Source organism: Schistocerca cancellata, chromosome 8, assembly GCF_023864275.1.
Source record: "Schistocerca cancellata isolate TAMUIC-IGC-003103 chromosome 8, iqSchCanc2.1, whole genome shotgun sequence".
Taxonomy (NCBI): domain Eukaryota; kingdom Metazoa; phylum Arthropoda; class Insecta; order Orthoptera; family Acrididae; genus Schistocerca; species Schistocerca cancellata.
In genome coordinates, this window is record NC_064633.1 from 83464219 (window position 1) to 83485696 (window position 21478).

Consider the following 21478-nt stretch of genomic DNA (forward strand, 5'->3'; position numbering starts at 1 on the left):
CCTATGGGACAGGTGGCGCCAGGGGCTAAAATTGGACTGCATCCGACGAGTAACATAGGACGGCCACCTGTGGACCACTTAGTTGAGAACCTGTCGCATGACAGGGTCGCAGTGGGTAGCCACAGCAACATCAGCAGCCATAAGAGGAAGACTGTCCATCGCATCCTGGCGGGCGGAATCAGTGTGAAAGCAGAGGACCTCTTGTTGGTCAAAGGCAGGATCGGGGCCTGCTGGGAGATGTAGTGTCCGCAGTAGCATGCTAAGCGGGGTGCTTATACCGGATTGTGTAAGCATAATTATGTAAAAACAATGTCCAGTGCTGGAGACGTTGAGCCGTCTGCTTGGGAAGGTGAGAGTGGGGCCTGAAAAGTGTAACCGAGGGTTTATGGTCCGTCAGGAGGGTGAACTTTGCCCGCAAGAGATAGGTGTGAAATTTTTGGACGGCGAACACGATTGGCAGGGCCTCCTTTTCAATCTAGGAGTAGTTCCGTTGTGCAGGGGTCAACGTCTTAGAGGCATAAGCGATGGGCTGTTCGGAGCCATCGGCATCCCGATGCGTGGAAGCGGCCCCAATGCCGTATGCCGACACATCAGCTGCCACAACCAAGGGGCGGTCTGGAGAGAATGGAGCAAGGCAAGGGGTGGACTTCAGCATCGCCTTTAAACAGAGAAAAGCCTGGTCACAGGCAGGAGTCCAAACAAAAAGTACCCCTTTGCGATGCAAGTGATTGAGGGGTTGAGCAACAGAGGCAGCCTGTAGCAAGAATTTTAAGTAATAATTAACCTTGCCCAAAAACACCTGAAGTTCAGATAAGTCGGGATGAGGAAGGGCCTCAATGGCCGCAACATTACGACACGAAGGGCAAATGCCATCTTTCCTAAGCCAGTGGCCTAAGTATACCACATCCGGTTGAAAAAAACAACACTTGTCCAGCCGACAGCAGAGACCAGCAGACTGCAGAGCGTGAAATAAGGTGCTGAGGTTTTGTAAATGTTCCTGGTGGGAATGCCCGGTGACTAAGATGTCATTCAGATAATTCACACATGCAGGGATAGGCTGTGTAAGCTTCTCCAGGAATTGCTGGAAAATGGCCGGCGCCGAGGAGACACCAAAGGGAAGGCGCTTGTACTTATACAATCTGAGAGGCGTGTTAATAACCATGATGTTCTGAGATTCGGCATCCAAGGGCAACTGGTGGTATGCCTCAGCCAGGTCGATCTTGGAAAAATACTCTCCCCCGGCAAGCTTGGGAAGAAGATCTTCCTGTCAGGGAATGGGGTACGTGTCAACGAGGGACTGAGCATTAACTGTAGCGCCAAAGTCCCCACACAGCCGAAGGGACCCATTGGGTTTCCGTATGACCACCAGTCATGTCGCCCATGCACTGTAAGTTACAGGTTCCAGCATGCCAGCAGCCTGGAGTCGATCAAGTTCCTGCTTGATCGCTGGCTGTAAGGCCACCGGAAGGGGCCGGGCCTGGAAAAAGCGAGGCTGTGCATCCGGCCATAGGGTGATGTGCACTTGAAAGCCAGAAGCACATCCGAAAAAATGGCTCTGAGCACTATGGGACTTAACTACTTTGGTCATCAGTCTCCTAGAAATTAGAACTACTTAAACCTAACTAACCTAAGGACACCACACACATCCATGCCCGAGGCAGGATTTGAACCCGCGACCGTAGCGGTCGCACAGTTCCAGACTGTAGCCCCTAGAACCGCTCAGCAGCACATCCGAGATCCAGCGCAAATGACAACCCAAAAGTGGAGCACAGATCATCTATGTCCTGGAAGGGAACAGCCATGGAAATGACCTTAACTTTGTTGGAAATTGAAAAGCCAAACAGTTGAAACGCATTCAGGCCAAAAATATTCGAAGTCAACGGATGGTCGACAACAAAGAGGGTAAGGAGCCATGGAACCAGCTCGTACATTGCCTGGACGACGAACTGCCCACAGAGGGGAATGGAACCACCTCCGTAGGTGACCAAATGGCGAGAGGGAGGTGACAGCACAGGAGAGCCCAGCCGCGTATATGTCGCCATATTAATCAGGGATACGGTGGCCCCAGTGACGACCTGAAAACTGAAATCCTCTGTGAAAATTCGGAGTGTGAGGGAAACCTTCCACACTGATGGGTCATCCTGTGGGACGACCAACTGCAGAGCATGGACGGTATCGTGAGGCCCAGGAGGGGCAGGACTGGATCGAGTCGGGTGACTATGACAAACCGATCGGATGTGGCCCTCCCTGTGACACAGTGTGCATGTTTTCCAGCAGTGGGGACAATCAGCCCACGAATGTGCAGTAAAGCACCGTGGGCGACGAGGGGTGACCGAAGGCGCCGATGCCATAGAGACGTCGGACAACGAGGAGTCCTGACGGCGCCAGCCTCTGTTGGCCAGGCCACGTTGCAAGGGCAAAACCCGTTGTGGCACCGCGATTGCCACCACCTGCGGTCGTTAGCTGCTGGAGCAATCTCAAAGGAGTGGGCAATGTGGAGAATCTCTTCCAAGGAGGAGATGTCTAGTTTCAGTGCCGCAGTATGTACCTCAGGATCAGGAGCCAGCTGAACCACCACATCCCGGATCAGGGAGTCCGCATACGAAGCCTGACACTGCTGATTGGTGCACCTAAAATCGCATCGACGGCTGAGACCCTTCAAGTCCATGAGCCAGGAACGATACGATTGACCAGGCTGTTTACAGTACTGGTGGAACTCCAGCCAAGAGGCGGCCACATGGTAGCGTTGGGAATAATAGTTTGTCAGCAAAAGGCAGATCTCCTGGAAAGAGAGAGCCACAGGATCGGACAACAGTGCCAACTTGCGGAGAAGAAAGAACGTGTCCGGAGAGGCCCCAAGACAAAAACAACGACTGCTGCAGGGAGTCGTCCGGGACTTGAAAGGCGATGAAATGTTGTTTCAGCCGATGTAAGTAGGTTTCCAGTCCTCTTTTCGTCATTAAGGTGGGAACGATGGCAGACCCGGGAAAGCATCAGACACCTGAGGACTCAGAAGCTGTTGCGGAAACATGTCCCGGGCATCGACTTTGTCCGTTAGCAACTGCAGTGGCTTTTGTAATATGTCTAACTGAAGCTGCTGCTGCTGCATGAGCTGCTACTGTTGCTCCAGCAGACAGACCAACTTCGCCTCCATACCAAAAACGACTGCTGTTTACCTCATCGCCAAAATGTTGTAACGGCAACTGGAACAGTTGCTGGGTAGTACTGACGGAAATGCGGCGGGTCCCGCGGAGCAGCCCGTGAACAACAATACATTGGGTGAGTACGTACGCGACCAACGGAGGACGTTACAACACAGCAAGAACAGACAACAGAGTAACAAACCAAACAAGACAACCACGTCCACTGGAATAGAAGCATGAAAGTCAATACGCTGTCTGAGGCGGTATGTTCTGAGACGCACGCGATGTTAGACTGCTGGCTGAGCCCGAGGCAGGCTCTTAAGTATGCTATCAGGGGCGCTGCCATTGGCCGCTGGGACCATGTGTTCCATGGTGGCGCCCTCACACTTAAAGCGGTCCAGGAGGCGCCCGCCGCCACAGCTTACAGCGCAATGGTGCAGAGACCTCATTGGGTCTTCGACGTCCATGACGTCTGGCACGGATCCAAATTCAATGGTGTGCGGTACCAGACTTCTCAGTCGTACTGTTTTACTAAGCTTCTGCTGATGCTAACTACCCAGTTTGAGCAAAGTGCTGAAGTCCTGCTTTCCTCCTGACCTGCTAATGTGATGAAATGCTGCCATTTTGTTTCACGCTTGTTGACTCTCCCACAAGGAACACAAAGTGAATGAGGTCTCAAAGTTATGAAATTCTGTGGTCAGCTGCCTGATACAGGGTTTGTATGTAACAGTGCAGTCAGGAGTTTAGACGGGGAGTCGGGGAGAGGTAGAGTGGGTGGGGAAAAGGAGAGAAGTAAAAAAGGTGTTGGTGGAATAAAGGGCTGTGTGGTGCTGGTGTGAGAACAGGGAAAGGGCTGATGGGTGAGGACAACGATGAACAAAAGTTGAGGCCAGGAGGCTTATGGGAATGTAGGATATATTGCAGGGAGAGCTTCCAGTTTCACAATTCAGAAAAGCTGGTGTTGGTGGGTAGGATCCATATGGCACAGGCTGTGAAGCGGTCATTGAAATGAAAAATGTCATGTTGAGCTGTGTGTTGAGCTAGAGGGTGGTCCAGTTGTTTCTTGGCCATAGTTTGTCGGTGGCCATTCACATGGACAGACAGCTTGTTGGTTATCATTCCTACATAGAATGCAGCACAGTGGTTGCAGCTTAGCTTGTAGATCATATGAATGGTTTCACAACTAGTAGCCCTGCCTTTGATGGGAAAGGTGATGTTTGTGACTGGACTGGAGCAGGCAGTAGTCGAAGAATGTATGGGACAGATATTGCATCTAAGTCTGTGACAGGGATATGAGCCATGAGGTAAAGGATAGGGAGAAGGTGTTGTGTGGGGATGGACAAGTATACATGTAGGTTTGGTGAACAGCAAAATACCACTGTGGGAGGGGTGGGAAGGGTAGCGGGCAGCACATTTCTCATTTCAGGGAACAACGAGAGGTAGTCAAAACCCTGGCAGAAAATTTAATTCAGTTGCTGCAATTCTGGGTGGTACTGAGTTATGAGGGGAATGCTCCCCTGTGGCTGGACGGTAAGATTTTGAGAGAGATTGCTCGTTATTGTAGATGCAACGACAATGTGTGGCTAGGCTATATGGAAGGGACTTCTTGGTATGGAACGGATGGCAGCAGTTGAAGTGGAGGCATTGCTTGTGGTTAATAGGTTTGATATGGACAGAGGTACTGATGTATCCATCTTTGGGGTGGCTTGTTGGGCTGCATAGGACCAGATGAAGCAAATAGGTGAGAAGCCATTGTGGTTCTGGAGGAATGTGGATAGGGTGTCCTCACCCTCGATCCAGATTGCAAAGATGACATCAGTGAATCTAAACCAAGTGATGGGTTTAGGATTCTGCGTGTTTAGGAAGGGTACCTCTAGATGGCCCATCAGTAGGTTGGCATAGGATGGTGCCATGCAGGTGCCCATAGCCATACCCTGGATTTGTTTGTAGGTAATGACTTCAAAGGAGAAGTAATTGTGGGTGAGGATATAGTTGGTCATGGCAACCAGGAAGGAGGTTGTTGGTATGGAATCCGTTGAGTGTTGAGAAAGATAGTGTTCAATAGCAGTAAGGGCATGGGCATTAGGGATGTTAGTGTAAATGGAGGTGGCGTCAATAGTGACGAGCAGGGCAGTGTGTGGTAAAGGGACAGGAAATGTGGAGAGTCGGTGGAGGAAAAGGTTGGTATCTTTTATGCAGGAGGGTACGTTCCAGGTAATAGGCTGAAAGTGCTGGTCTCCGAGAGCAGAAATTCCATCTGTGGGAGCACAGGATATGCCACAGTGGGGTGTTTGGGTTTATAGATATTAGGAAGCATGTAGAAGGTAGGGGTGCCAGGAGTGGTAGGGCTGAGGAAAGAGATAGACTCTGTGGAGAGGCTCTATGATGGACCCAAGGATTTGAGTAGAGACTGAAGGTCCTGCTGGATTTATGGATTGGGGTCGCTGTGCCAAGGTTTGTAGATAGCTGTATCTGCAGCTCGCAGAGTCCTTCTGTCAGGTAATCCTTGTGGTTCAAAACAACAGTGGTGGAGCCTGTGTCCTTTGGTAGGATCATAAGGTCAGAATCAGTTTACAAATGGTGGAGTGCAGTTCTTTCTGCAGATTTAAGGTTAGTTTGCATGATGAGGGATTTGGGGTATGAAGGTATGGCAAGGTTTGAAATTAAGAAATTCTGAAAAGTTAACAGGGGGTGATTTTGGGATTGAGGAGTGAACTTAGTCTGGCAGGGTTCAACATTTCTCTTGGGTCGAGTTTGATTGTAGGGTTAGCGGTGAAAAAGTTTTGCCACTGTAGGGACCAGAAGAAGGGGAAAAGTTCTTTAACAAGTCCTGCATAACTGAATTTGGGAGTAGGGCAAAAGGTTAGGGCTTTGGAAGGGACTGATATTTCTGCAGGGCTAAGGCTTTTGGAGGAAAATTTCAAGACTATGTTTCAGGTCTATTTAGGTTCTCGATTCTGTGGTGGTGGGAGAGAGTTTTGGAGGGTGGGGTAAACGTAGTAGGTCTGCTAGACAGGATTTGTCAGCTGTGAGGGGACATGAGGGAGATTTGGAGGTTGTTGTAGAGGTGGTAGACAGTGGTGCTCCAAGATGGTAGTAGGAAGTGAGCAGGTGGAAAGTTTTTTGAGGTGACGTGCATGTTGCTCTAGTTCCTGTAGGGCAAGGGTTTTAGTGTGTGTTATGGGATCCAGTAATTTGTGATTGCATAGAAGAGAATTTTACAGATGGAGAGAAGGTATTGCAAGGGGGTTTGGGCTAGGTTGGTATGTTTTTGCAGGAGTATGTTGGTGAGGGCTAAGAATTGGTGGAATCTGAACAGTTGGAGCTCATTGTGGAAGGAATGGTGGCAGCTGGAGATGGGTAATTTGATGGTGGGACTGGATTCTGGCAAGGGTAAGGAAATTTTTGTGTGTGGACACAGACGGAAGGAGCAAGGATCCATGGTGTTGGAAAAAATGCAAAAAGGAATAATTTGCATCAGGCCAAACTCTGACAGTTGGCACTCATAGCAGGCCGCATCAAATGTAGATTTAATAAAAAAAATGTCATGTGACTAGCTCGTCCTGTCAGGCAGACTGTTTGCCAGATGCAAGTCTTCCGATTTGACGCCACTTTGGTGACTTGCGCGTTGGTGGGGATGAAACGATGATGATTAGGACAACACAACACCCAGTCCCTGAGTGGAGGAAATCTCTGACCCAGCCGGGATTGAACCTGAGCCCCTAGGATGGTACTCACTGATGATTTTGCAAAAACTAAAACCAGAAAAAGATAGTAAAAGAATGTTAATATAAAATTGTCTACTTCAATTTATTGTCTTCCTATACTGTTAACAAAAATCTACAACAAGTGCAATCTACTACACACACAAAAGCATGGCTGCTGCCGCTGTGCTTACCAACAGTTACCTATCATAAATCATAGCTCTAAACAAAATAGGAGTGACTGTTATTGCGCACTGAGCTCACAGCACACACCAGCGCCAGTGTGTTTCTGGCACTAACAACAGCCCTGTACCTCTGCGCCTTTGCAGGTGCGCAAATCCTGACCTCACCGTTCCCAGCGTGCTTTACGGCAAGGGGCCAGTTTTCATGGCAGAGTGAGACTTCTTCATTGTTTATTTTTTACTAGCTTCTGCCTGTGACTTTAGTCTCCTGGAATGGACCCACATTGAAAATTATCCCAAGGGATCCTTTCATCAGTACGAAAGTACCCAACGTCCTACACAGGTTGAACTGCATCTGCGTGCAAAATTTCATACAAATACAGCCAGTAGTTTTTGCATGAAAGTGTACTAAACAAACTAACTTTCACTTGTATAATGCTATTAGCAGTATGATTAAATATAATAATTATAATAATTTACTTTGTAGTATGTAGGTTTACATTACGCCATACAGTGGGCGGTAAGGAGCTGATAATGGAGTTTTGCATCTTTAAAGTATTTAGTTTAGCTTAAATAGGGCCCCAATTTCATTTATGCCCTGGGGCCCTTGGTTACATTGCTATACCACTGCCTAACTCAAGCCTTGATCCTTTACATTTGCTTCCGTGGCTTTTGAGCAGTTATATGCTCTTCTGTGTTAATACACTTATTGCCTTTCTGTATGTGTCTAACTCTGAAGATGTGTTATATGGTTTTCCATGTCAGTAATTGATATTACATATGAGTAAATTAATCTTTTCATACCAAGCATATGGTACAATACTGAAAATGGTTTTAATAAAAGATTATTAATACTGCTCTGTTTCATACATTCAAAAAAATAAGCCTGTTTTTGTTGTATGTATGAAACAGAGCTGCTGTTCGAAGGTACCTGTAAAAAATGCTTGCAACATTTATTGAATTTCCGCAGAAAATTATGCCGCAATGAAAAACCAACTCAAAGTAACAGTGGTAGATTATCTTTCTGGTGTTCATGTTTGTGCCACCTGACAAGACACACAATGCAAGTGTGTGAAGAGGAGCATGCATTTGCCTATGGCTTGACTATTTAATACTTTTTCTCAGTACGTTTAGGCTGTTAGGCCTGAAACCAGAACCTTATTGATAACCAAACTCAGTGCTTATAGGTAGATATTTGGAATGGGCTGCTTTTATCTCCTGTTGCTACCTTTTGGGGATAGAGCCAAGGATGGAACCATTTCAAAGATGGCCACATAACACATTGTTTTTCAACAGACAGAGAAATAGTATCAGTAGTAACATTTTATACCCAGAAACTTTGGTAGCTTTCCCAATTCAGACATTTTTAATTTTTCACTTAACAAGTTTAAAAAAAAAAGCGGTGTGACATGTAAATTGTATCTTCATCACACACACACACACACACACACACACACACACACACACACACATGCTCTCATGCTCGCGTATGTATACTGATACTGTAAGGAGAGAAACACTGATCAGCCAAAACATAGTGAACACTTCCCACTATGAGATCAAATGCCTCCTGGTGATATTGCAGGAATGTGACACAAAACGAGGGAAGTATATGAGAAGAAGAGATACCAGTGGGGAGTGATTCTAGCAATATTAGCTGAAAATCTGAGAATTCACTGACATGCAAGTTTGACAAAGAATAGATCACCCGGAAACAAAACCTCTCAGAAATAGTGAAGATGGTTGGCTGCTTGTGTCCTACTGTTGTGAGCATCTATGAGAAGTGATTGAAGGACAGTGAAGCCATGAGTAGGTGACAAGGTGTTGGACAATCGCACCTCAGCACAGAACATGGAGGTTGACAGTTTACCTGCTCTGTAAAACAGAATCAGTGGTGATTGGCAGCAGATCTGATGGCAGATTGCAGCGCTGATGCAGATACATATCATTTGGAACACACTGCTAAACTCTAATTGCTGAACATGGGGCTCTGCAGCAAACAACCCCTAAGTATTTGCTTGTTGACCCAGTGAAATGTCAGTTAAGATTGAAATGAACTCACAATCATTGAGGTTGGACTGTTGATCAGGTGAAACAAGTAGCCTGATTGGTTCAATCATGTTGTCCGAATATGCTCTAATCCAGGTGAACCGCTGCTTGTAACTTGTACTGCACCACAGGTGCAAGCTTGTGGGAGCACTTCATACTATACTATGGGGTACATTCATCTAGGCTTGCATGGGACCGACCTGTGGTAGTAATGGAAGGCACTGTGGTAGCTGTGCGCTACATGTACATAATTGCAGACCACCTACATCTTTTCATGCGTGATGTATTCACCAATGGCAATAAGTACTTTCAGCAGAATAACTGTTTGTTTCACAAGGCCAGAATCATCCTACAGTGGTTTGAGGCACACTATAGGTAGTTCACATTTTTGTCTTCATCACCAAATTTGCTTGACCATAACCTCATGAAACACATCTGTAGTGTTAACGGATGCCATCTCTGCACCCAAAAACCAGTGGCCTGTATTTATCGGAATTGTGACCTGTGTAGAGAAATCTGTCCCACTTACCTCTAGAAACCTACTGAGGACTTGTTAAATCCATGCCACATAGAACTGCTGTGTATTTCAAAGGTGAAGCAATATGGTATTGAGCAGGTGGTCATAATGTTTGGGCTCATCAGTGTTTGAAGAAATAGGTTTGAGGTTTTGGGTGACACATGTTTATGTTTACTTTTACCATAATGATTGTGCGTGTTCTGCTTAAATAATACTAAGATTGGGGTTGACATTACATTTCCAGAGAACAATATACACTACCATATGTCATCTTTTGAGGAAAGGGATGGCCTTCAGTATGTGGAGTCTCAGGCTATCGAGTTTGTTGATTATAACAAACGGCAGCTGAGCCGCATCTATCCTAAGGGACTGCGTGTCAATTCATCGAACTACATGCCACAGGTACAGTACTGTAGCCTTATGCTCACTGAACTGTGTGAGCTGTTATATTGTAAATCATATCTCTGTGGTAAAATCTGTACTTTGCATTCTTATCCTCTATGCTGTTTATATCTTTTTGCATACGTGTTACATACCCCATGAAACTCTGCTGTTGTGGAACATTAAGATATTAACTACTTCTACAGTGTTTATTTTATAATTGACAGCTTTTAGTTTAAATACTCAGCATGAGATGACATATTCACATTCATTTTTCTTCTTGCTGATGTGTGCTACATGATATTATGTTGACAACACTCAATCTGTTACTGAACGTGGTGAGAACATAACATTCATTGACAACAGCTAAGAATTTTATAGTTGATGTAGTAATAATAAAAGCTTTCAATAAAAGGTCCTGATTGGCAATGGGGCCTGTTAGTCACATCTGTCTTTAACAGGGTGACACATGTGGCCTATAAATGATGTCCCACACTGACACAGGAACTTGTATATTCCTCATCTTCTTAGGCGTAGGTAATCTTTTACGGAATAGCTTTGGCATGTTTAAGTTTTTCTGGATTCAAATGCCTAGCCTTTGCACATACCGGTGGGCCTTCTGTGGTATTGATGCTGTGGACAGTACCGTTGTTGACCCTGAACACCGATGGGGATGATGGACCCGCACCTGATGCAGTATGACTAATCTGCAATGCACATGCTTGTGTGTCCGAGGTCAGTGGGTCAGCAGCTGTGGCAGTGATCCACTGGTAGTCCTTGTCGTAGAGCTCGGTGGGGTACTTGGTAGTGTCGTGGGCACAGCTTCTGTCCGGCAGTAGAAACGTCACGTGACGTTGGTGGCAGGTGTGAGGAAGTGGTGCAGGGGTTGGAGGTGTGGCCGTATGTGACAGCTGAGTGACCTGCTTACAAGCATGTATGAGTTTGGTTTGCACGGTGGCGATGCATAGGCAGAGGGCTTCATTGCTGTCTCGAAGTTCGTCATTGTGTGATCTAAGAGAGAGCACTGCAACAGCAGTTTCAGTTAGCTCACACAATAGAGTGGCGCTCTCAGATGAGAGGGAAGAAATACCTGAACCAGTGGTACGGTCTATTGAGTTGATGGTTAGTGTACCTCGTTGTAGATTGGGTGACAGTGCACGAGCTAAGAGAAAATGTACCCCGAACATGGGTTCGTCCACCTCCGCAATAATGAAAGTCCACTGTAAGGGGGTGTTAATGTCCTGCAGTTTAAGGCTTAAATTAGTTATTACATGACATGGAATCAGGGACTTATTGGCAGCTCGAAGCAGGGGGCAAGGCTGACGCTCAAATTTAATACCTGCGGACAAAGGTATCACACTAACCTCAGCCCCCGTGTTGACTAGAAATGAAAGGGGAGACACTGCATCTTTCACATACAAGTGTCTTGGTGCATGAGGTGAAGAAGTATTAAGTGACAGGCATCTGTGCGGTGAAACGTGGCCTGTAGTGCCTGAATTGGTTCGCATTATTAGTTTGGGATCGCACATGGGGAACGACACTTCTTAGCCACGTTGCCAAAGTGGGAATGGAAATAACACCAACTGGGATGGCGCGTGGCGTCGTTTGTCGTGCTGGCTGAGGTCGAAGTGGTGGTGGAGGAAGGAGGTCTTGTTTGCAGGTTCCTCCAGTGGCGGCATTGTACTAGTACTGGTGTGAGAGGAGTTACAGCGGAGGCTGCCAGGCGGCATTGGGTACACGCGCATGTGTGGAGCGAGTCGTGTGCACTCTGTACCGCACGGTGGAAGCTGCAGTGCAGGTGTGCCAAACTCTCAGACTGGTGTATGCTGGGCAGGCAGAATGTTGTATACCTGGTCTGCGATCTTCAGTTTGGCATCTAGTGGGGCTGAAGTCACATGGAGAAGTTGAATTTGAACTTCCGGAGGAAGTTTGAGCAACCAGATGGACCAAAGTGTAACATCTGGCATGTGATGTGTGTCTATCATGGCGTGGAGATGACACCAGAGCTGCGACGGGGATCGGGAACCAGCGATTCGTGACTGATGAGGCGGATAGCTTCCTCTGTCGATGTGGACAGTCGCTCAAGGATGGTGCATCAGGCGAATGCATATTTGCCTGTAGTGGGAGGTGAAGCCACAATATCACAGATCAGGTCCAGTTCATCATGGAGGTGACATAGTAGGCAAAGGAACTTCGAATTGTCGTCGGCGATGCCATGTAGCTGCAGGACGTGGTCGACCAAGGCAAACCATGTGTGTGTGTGTGTGTGTGTGTGTGTGTGTGTGTGTGTGTGTGTGTGTGTGTGTGGTCCTTGCGAAGGGGTGGTAGCTTCGGCCAATGGATGGGAACGTCTTGACATAACTGTTTATTAGGAACTGTCACTCCCTGTCCACAGTTCTGCAGCCGAATTGGCTCGGGTGTAGTAGCGGTGTACCACCTTCTGACACTGTCAGTGACACGCGGCACGGTAGTTGCAGCTGGCTCGACCTCGGTCGAGAAATCAGCGAATCGTGCGTTCGACAAAGTAACGCCAACAGGCATAGAATGGACCGGCGTGGTAGAGTCAACCGTAGTTGACCGATGTGCGGCGAATGACGGAGTACAGTTTCCGGGCCCCTCCCCTACAGGTGCATTAAAAATGTTAAAGTCACCTAATGTTTGCTGAACACACACGGTAGACACGGCTGGAACATCGTGTGCCGTGCCGCCGGAAACACTCGTAAAGTGGACGCAGGTAGTGTGGGAGGACGGGGGGGGGGGGGGGGGGGGGGGGGGGGGGGCTGGTGCAATCTGTGGGGTTCCAGGATAAACATGAAATTTCCCGTCTTGGGTGTCTGGCTCGATTTGTACCGCCACTGATTCAGGTGGAAAGTTCACACTGGCACTTGGGAAAACCGCAAACATGGTAACTGGGGTTGTCGGCCATTGTTGAACACTCAGAACACGTTGAAAGTTCATGAAAGTCCGTACTCGACATAAAACGTTCGTATTCAAAGTTTTGTGCACAAAAAACATTCTGTTGGTACGGAACACTGCCACACGACTGCTGATTCGCGTACGATAACGGAAAGTTATTGTTCGCACCTGATGCCGGCACACATGGTGGTGGGAATGCAGGAGTACTGTCCTGTTGCGTACTGCTAGTAGGTGTGTTTGGAAACTGCGTTGAACTATTACCAACACATAGTGGATAATAGGGAAACCCTGCCGAAGCATCCATTGGGAAACTTAGTTGGCACATGTGCGGTGTGGTGGGCGGCAAGCAATCCATTGTGTATTGCTCGATGGTACAAAAGTTCATTGTAGCACTCATGAACAAAATTCGGGGTCACCAGTATGGGTTTAGTGTTGTAGGACTGCAGGATCCAATGATGCACACTATACCACATGTAATAAACTCTATTTTATTACTCGGAAGCACACATATACAGTTAAATACAATCTTGTTCACTCTCCACGTGTATAAACTTTCGTGCACGGCCATGGGTTGCCGCAAAGAGCTTAGCAAAACAAAGATATTACACACGACTTGCTCGATAGTCGTCACAAATATAACCATATCTCTTACAAGAATTATTCTGATAACTGCCATGACACTCCTCCATCACTGTCAGTACTTGTGGAAATGAAAATTGCTATATAACAATATTTAACAAGATCATAGTATAAACATATGCAGTCAATATTTTGCTTGAAACATGTGAGGAATACTTAGACCAGCTAGTAAGTCTTTAATCAAGGTAAATGACAAGTCTGGTTATCTGTGAAATCTGGTTCTTTCTTTTACACTCGTGTTATGGCTATTCCCATCTTCTAGGGAATGATTCCTGGCTCCAAAATGCTCATTCCATTTTTATGTTATAATGTCTTGATACAAATGAGATGTTTCAAGTTTTCCTCATTTCCATGAATCGTATGGTTCTTGAAACAATTTTCACAACTTTCATCATTGTGTCTATTCTGCAAAGTTGTACTCCCTATACACCATACATTACTTTTGTTTCTTGTATACACTGAATCCAGAGTGAACCTGCCATGGAAAAAAAAAAAAAAAAAAAAAAAAAAAACTTTCTCCGAAAGTTCATGATTGATAAAAAGCTCATGATTGATGTTCTTGGGTATTTTAGTGTTATACAACAATCTATTTATTTTACATAAATTCCTTCCATTCATAATTATTACCTTCATTTGGTCCAGGTAAATTATTATTTATCTTGTTACAATGAGCTAATTTTAATGTAAATAACATTTCACATGTAAGTAGTAATTTTGATTTCCATGGTGCTAATGTCAACTTTCTCCTGAGTAATTTATTAAAAAAATTATTTTAATTACATTACATTATTGATACTCACTCATCTGCTGCAAATAAAAATTATGGTAATAATGTTACACTTTACAATTTTAAAAATTATGTACTGTTCCAAAATTTGGCATAACTTGTGCAATGGAGACATCATTTTCAAATAATACAAAGCTTTAAATACAAGTTATTGATCAAATTATGTCATGAAAAATGACAATTATTAGCTTATTGTGGTATAACCGCCAAATAATTCTGTTGGATATGATAATTATTCAGCAGGGAACATATAAAATTGTAAAAAACTTTAAATTGATATGCATTGTAAATGAAATTATTAATACTTCATTTGAATGATTTATCATACTGGATGGAAGCAAAAAGTGTCAGAGAATCAGAACTGTCATATACTGTGTGTCTCTCGTAAGACTAGTTTGGCCTGTTTTCTCTGGCATTTCAGCAGATATTTGCAATTTTGGTTTTTCAGAGTGTAGCTGGAGTCACACCAAATGGATACTGCACATCAGTTCTTTCAGGCAACGTCCAGAGTCGATAGAAAGCATCAGTTAGTTTCCCATTTAAAAAAAATTCTTTTTGAGGGAGGATTTTAGTTCTCATTCAATAGAGTGGGCAAAAAAAGTCTCAGGTGATATCCATTTCATGGCTATGTATTAACAGGGATAGTTAAACATAAATAATAACAAGTCTTCCTGCAGCAACTGAACAGCACTGCTGCTTGGCAGTAGCAGTCAGTGCAGGCCAGGGCAGTGCTATTTCTACTGCAGTACTGGTTATTCTTTAAGTTTTGCCATCCCCTGTTAATACATATCAATAAAATGAACACCATAGTAGACTGATTTTGGCTTGCTGTATTGCATGGGCATGTAAAATTTTGCTATATAAATAATTTTGTTTGTAACAGGAAACAAACCAACTTTTTCTGTCATCACTGGGCATCACATGAAAGACGTGGTGAACAGCATTTGTTTGGACTGACCTGAGGTACACTTCTAAAAATGAAGTTGCAAATATCTCCAGAAACATCACAGAAAATGCAGCTGATGACTCTTAGAAGAGACACCCAGTATATAGCAACAATACATAATTTCTGTCAATAAATAATAAAAGAACCGACTCAAAATAAATCTCTTATGCCAAAATAAATCCATCACAATGTCCATTTTCATTATGAATGGAACACACACAAAAATTCAAAATGGTTCAAATGGCTCTGAGCACTATGTGACTTAACTTCTAAGGTCATCAGTCCCCTAGAACTTAGAACTACTTAAACCTAACTAACCTAAGGACATCACACACATCCATGCCCGTGGCAGGATTCGAACCTGCGACTGTAGCGGTCACGCGGTTCCAGACTGTAGCACCTAGAACCGCTTGGCCACCACGGCCAGCTGAACACACACAGCACTGGTGCAATATTGGACCAATGTTGCGTGTCTTTCATCCATAGTGTATAAAATATTCTAGCAAGAACCAATAGAACAGTCAATCCATGTGATGTCCATTTTCATTATACCTGCAATTTAATGCTTTCAGGACTTTTGGAATGCGGGCTGCCAGATGGTGTCGCTGAACTTCCAGACTCCTGACACACCCATGCAGCTGAATGAATCAAAGTTTGAATACAATGCACGTTGTGGCTACCTACTGAAGCCAGATTTTATGCGGAGAGCTGACCGGAGCTTTGATCCATTTGCTGAATCTCCCGTTGATGGTGTGATTGCCGCGCAGTGCCTTGTGAAAGTAAGCATGTACGAGCAGCAATTTCTATTTGCTATTTGGTCTGTCTACATCTACATCTGCTCTCTGCAAATCACTGTGAAGTGCATGACATGGAGTATTTCTGATTGTAGCACTTTTTAGGGCTTCATCACATTCCATTTGCATTTGGAGTAGGACTGGATATACAGATAGGGGCCTGTTGCACACACCTCATTTGTTTCTGACATTTTGGTGTTTATAGTTTTCTTACATTTTTGGGTGCCCTAAGGAGTGAAGATACAATACCACAAAAATGTAATAACTAATGGAATTACTTAAGAGAAACATATCAGGGACTCCGCACTTAAAAGTTAACTTTATGCTGTGAAAAGCAAAACAATCGTTTCTTATTTGTACACCACTCATCTCTTTAAACATTAAGTCCATTAATTTTGTATTCTTGCCTTCGGAGAAAGCAATTGTTTTATACAATTTCAAGGTAAAACTTCAGATTATGCAGAGACTCAAATACTCATGGTGAACTACGGGTTAGCTAATTTTTACTTTCTCAATTTATTATCCAGTTTGGAGGAGATGCTCCCTGTTATAACCAGGAATAACACAATAACCTCTTCAGTCTGGTTTATTAAATCACAAATCACTTTTTAACAATTATGTTAGCCAAGCATCTAGCCAGGCTCACACTCAGAAGTAATGCAGAATTAAAGTTTGGTTATACCAATGTCCGAATGTGCATGGTGGGGTGCAGGTCCCGTAATTATTCCCAAGTCCAGTGAAGTTCAGTCTCTCAAAGTGAAGTCGCAAGATTTTCCGCCGAGCAGCCAGGTAGCCTCGAGTGGTGCGGCGAGTCATCCACAAGCAGCTGGAACACGGCGTACTGCACTTCCCAATGAGAACTGTTGTTTGCGGCGGCGGCCGGGTTTATATAAGGCTTGCTAGTTAATGGATCCATCGGATGGGGTCGCTGTTTTCCAGGGAAAACCAATCGCAATGTTTCCTGGCGTAGCCAATTGCTGTGTGCTGACAAACGCATGCACGCAAAGGCGGCCAGCGATGGTAGCCGCGAGCCGCCCGGAGGAGTGCAGCCAGCGATATATTTCTCAGCCACATAAGGGAGCGTGCATGTGAAGACGGCCAGCGATGGAAACAGTGGGCCGCCCAGAGAAGTGCGGCCAGCGATGTATTTGGCGGCCGCGTACTGGAGCGCGTTGTTCGGTGTTTGTTAGAAGTGGTGTATACCACACTCCCTTAAGCAGGGTCCTTATTCCTTTCTTCACGAATATTACCTTTAACCATTCCTCCTCCTTGTAGGCTATCTTTCTGGGGATTCACTACTCTTTTCCCCTTATTTCATAGGCCCAGTGAGCATGATGTACCTCTCCTTTCCTCTAAAGGGGTCGGGGTCCTCCCTTCCACGGGTCCATCAGAACCTGGCATAAGTTCCCTTCTTTGAGTATTAATAACCCATATAGTGTTTGGGGTCCTCCCTTCCTTGGGTCCACCCAAACCTGGCATGAGGTCCCTTCTTTGGGGACTACTTACCCGTAACTCCCAATATGAAGTACCTCCCCCTCGTTTTCTATTACTTTCCTGAGTACTACAGTACTACTCCCGATTCACTTCACCTCATCTTAAAGCTGCACCCTCGATGAAACTCCAGCTATCTTCTGCTTTTCAACTAGGAGTTCTCCTGTCTATTTTCCTCCCTCCAAAACTCCTTTTCCTTCTTAGCATTGGATTGTCATTTCTATATGAAGATTATAGTAGGACACCATCTCCTAGTCCTTCCTCCCCCATCCACCAGAGCATTCCTACTGTTGTAGGATGTAAATTCTATTATATAGACTGAAAAAAAAAAGGGATCGTGTGATAGGAACTTTGCATATGGACAGAGGAGAGATAGATTTGGTACTCCTAATGGAGAAGTAAGAAAAAGAAATAGAGAGACAGGTAGTTTAGGATTGAAGAAGAAAATAAGACAGTACCCGATAGATGGATTTCCTTACCACCCACAACCCAGGGACACTATCTGCCAACGTACTTCATCATGGTGGCAGAGAGAGATGTTATTTGGCATTCCCTACAGATCAGACTTGCCACAGCTTCACCATTGCTGAAACCCTGAAAACCAATCCTAACAAACTCCTATAAAATGGGATGGAATAGGCAAGTTTATTCACATAAGTCATCATCAATGGTCAGTATAATTTCTGTAGTCAGTCTGTTCATCAGTCAATACTTGATAGAGGTTATATCACTACCCATGATTAATCTCCCCCCTCCAAAAAATTCACATACAAACCCAGTCACTGTTTTTACCATGTGATGGTAAGTAACCTGCCTCTTTGGTCAGTGATCTTACCCTAAAGGAATACTTAGCAGCTTATTAAATAACAGTTAACAGTATTTGATTACACACTTTCACCATTAAGAATGATCATTGTTGTTACTGTGTTTCTTTCTCATGTTTAATTTTTGGCATCTTATACTGCTTAAACATATCAATGTTATTTGTTTTGTGAATCAACCATGAAAACTGCTTTGAAATGTTGTACATATAAAACTTTGTAAGGACCGCTATACTGTGGGAAAAAAAGTGTGTTTCTTTCTTCAAAAATGAGCTATGGTGTTCTTAATTATTACCAAGTTGTCCACTTCAAAGTTAGGTGTCATAGCTTTTTCATTACATTTATGCATCCATTTGTCTGCTGCTCATTGTAAATTTTCTTTTACAACATTGTCTATGTAGTATCCGTGTTGTTATTATCATCGTGTGGCCATTTAAACAATTTCAACAGTGGCTCACCTGTGAATTTACCTTACAGTGTTTTGATGGGAGGTAAACCACTATACGGATGTGGAAGTTCATTGTGTATTACTTGGAACTCTGATATTTTCTATCCCCAAGTTGTATGTCTGTCTGAACAGTACATCCTACATAACCTACTGATTTCTCTCATGATACATTCACAAGAATTAATTTGTGGATGGTATTTGGAGGTAGTAATGTGTGTAACATTTTCCCATGCTAAAACTCTTTAAAGGCTTTACTCGTAAACTGTGGGCCATTATGTGTCAACAGTCTACATGGCTTTTGCACATACAAGAAATATTCCGGCAGCTATCTGAGTTGGTGAAGACTGCCAGTATTGTTAGTGAGATGAAGGCAAAGCTCACCATCTGCAGCATCGTCAACAGGACTGATTGCAGACCTTTGGTACAGAGCTGAGTGGAGGGTCTGAATCAGAGGCTCAGACGGTTCTGTGACCATGTAGTCTGCAGATTCCTCGACTTGCACCATAGGGTGGTGGGGTTTCGGGTTCCGCTAAATAGGTAAGGTGTCCATTACACACAGGAGGCAGCTACACAGATAGCAGGGTTGTGTGATGTGGACTGGGTGGTGTTTTAGGTTAGACAGTCTCAGGAAAGATCAAAAAGGGCTCCAGTCTCAAAGGGTACAGGGCAAAGAAACGACAAGAATCGACCAAGCAACAGTCGATATTGTAGTTGTAAATTGCCGTAGCTGTGTTGGAAAAGTACCAGAGCTTCAAGCACTGATAGAAAGCACTGAAGCTGAAATTGTTATAGGAACAGAAAGCTGGCTTAAGCCGGAGATAAATTCTGCCGAAATTTTTACAGAGGTGCAAAGCTTGTTCAGAAAGGATAGATTGAATAAAGTAGGTGGTGGTGTGTTTGTGTCTGTTGGTAGTAGTTTATCTTGTACTGAAGTTGAAATAGATAGTTCCTGTGTATTACTATGGGTAGAGGCTATACTCAATAGCCATACCAAATTAATAATTGGTTCCTTCTACCCCCCTCCCCGACTCAAATGATATAATAGCTGAACGGTTCAAAGAAAACTTGAATCTCATTACAAATAAGTACCCCACTCATACAGTTATAATTGGTGGAGACTTCAATCTACCCTTGATTTGTTGCTGAAAATACATGTTCAAAGCCGGTGGTAAACAGAAAACATCTTCCAAAATTGTACTAAATGCTTTCTGTGGGAATTACTTTGAACAATTAGTTCATGAGCCCACACGAATTGTAAATGGTTGCAAAAACACACTTGACCTCTTGGCCACAAATAATCCTGATCTAATAGAGAGTGTCATGATGGACACAGTGATTAGTGAACATAAGGTCATTATAGCGAGGCTCAAAACCATATCAACCAAAACCACTAAAAATAAATGCAAAATATATCTATTTAAAACAGCAGATAAAAATTTGTTTGATGCCTTCCTAAGAGAGAGTCTCCCTCCCTTCCTAGCTAATTATGTAAGTGTACATCAGCTACATTCAAGAAAGGAAATAGGAGTAACCCATTGAATTACAGACCCATATCACTGACCTCAATTTGCAGTAGGATTTTGGAGCATGTACTGTACTCGAACATTATGAATCACCTTGAAGAAAATGACTTATTGATACATAACCAACACAAATTTAGAGAATATCATTTTTGTACAACACAGCTACCTCTTTATTCCCATGAAGTAATGAATGTTGTCGACAAGGGATCTCAGATCGATTCCGTATTCCTAGATTTCCAGAAGGCTTTTGATACCCTTCCTCAGAAGCGACTATTAATCAAATTGTGTGCATATGGAATATCGTATCAATTGTGTGACTGGGTTCGTGATTTCCTTTCAGAGTGGTCACAGTTCATAGTGATAGGTGGTAAATCATCGAGTAGAACAGATGTGATAGCTGGCATTCCGCAAGGTAGTGTCATAGGACCTCTGCTGTACCTAATGTATATAAATGATCTAGGTGATAATCTGACCATTAGATTGTTTGCAGATGATGCTGTAATTTACCGTCTAGTAAAATCATCAGACAATCAATTCCAATTACAAAATTATCTAGAGAGAATTTCTGTATGGTGTGAAAAGTGGCAATTGCCACAAAACAAAGAAAAGTGTGAGGTCATCCACATGAGTGCTAAAAGAAATCTGACTAATATTGGGTATACAATAAATCGCACAAAACTAAGGGCTGTCAATTCGACTAAATACCTAGGAATAACAATTACCTGCAACATAAATTGGAAAGACCACATTGATAATATTGTGGGGAAGCTGAAACAAAGACTGTGCTTTGTTGGCAGAATACTTAGAAGGTGTGACAAACCCACTAAAGAGACAGCCTACATTACACTTGTCCGTCCTCTGCTGGAATATTGCTGCGTGGTGTGGGATCCTTACCAGGTAGGATTGACAGAGGACATCGAAAAAGTGCAAAGAAGGGCAGCTCGGTTTGTGTCCATTATAATTATCCGGGCTGTTATGCCGTGGTCAGTTGATGAATTCTGTGGTGATTCCCAACGTTTCGTCTCCGACTGCGGGAGACATCTTCAAGGGGGTCCGTAGCTTGATGGAAGGTCCAACACACACACTGGCTCGCAGTCAGTAGCAAGCCAGTGTGTGTGATGGACCTTCCATCAAGCT

The 21478-nt window shown here is 44.3% G+C and overlaps 1 protein-coding gene across 1 annotated transcript in view; it reads left to right on the plus strand.

Moving 5' to 3' along the window:
• LOC126094937 (1-phosphatidylinositol 4,5-bisphosphate phosphodiesterase-like) overlaps positions 1–21478 on the plus strand; it is a 524263-nt gene that overhangs the window by 343846 nt on the left and 158939 nt on the right. Inside the window, exons 14-15 of the mRNA XM_049909585.1 lie at positions 9840–9997; positions 15837–16043. Of these exons, the coding sequence (XP_049765542.1) occupies positions 9840–9997; positions 15837–16043 (365 nt within the window). The remainder of the gene's footprint in view (positions 1–9839; positions 9998–15836; positions 16044–21478) is intronic.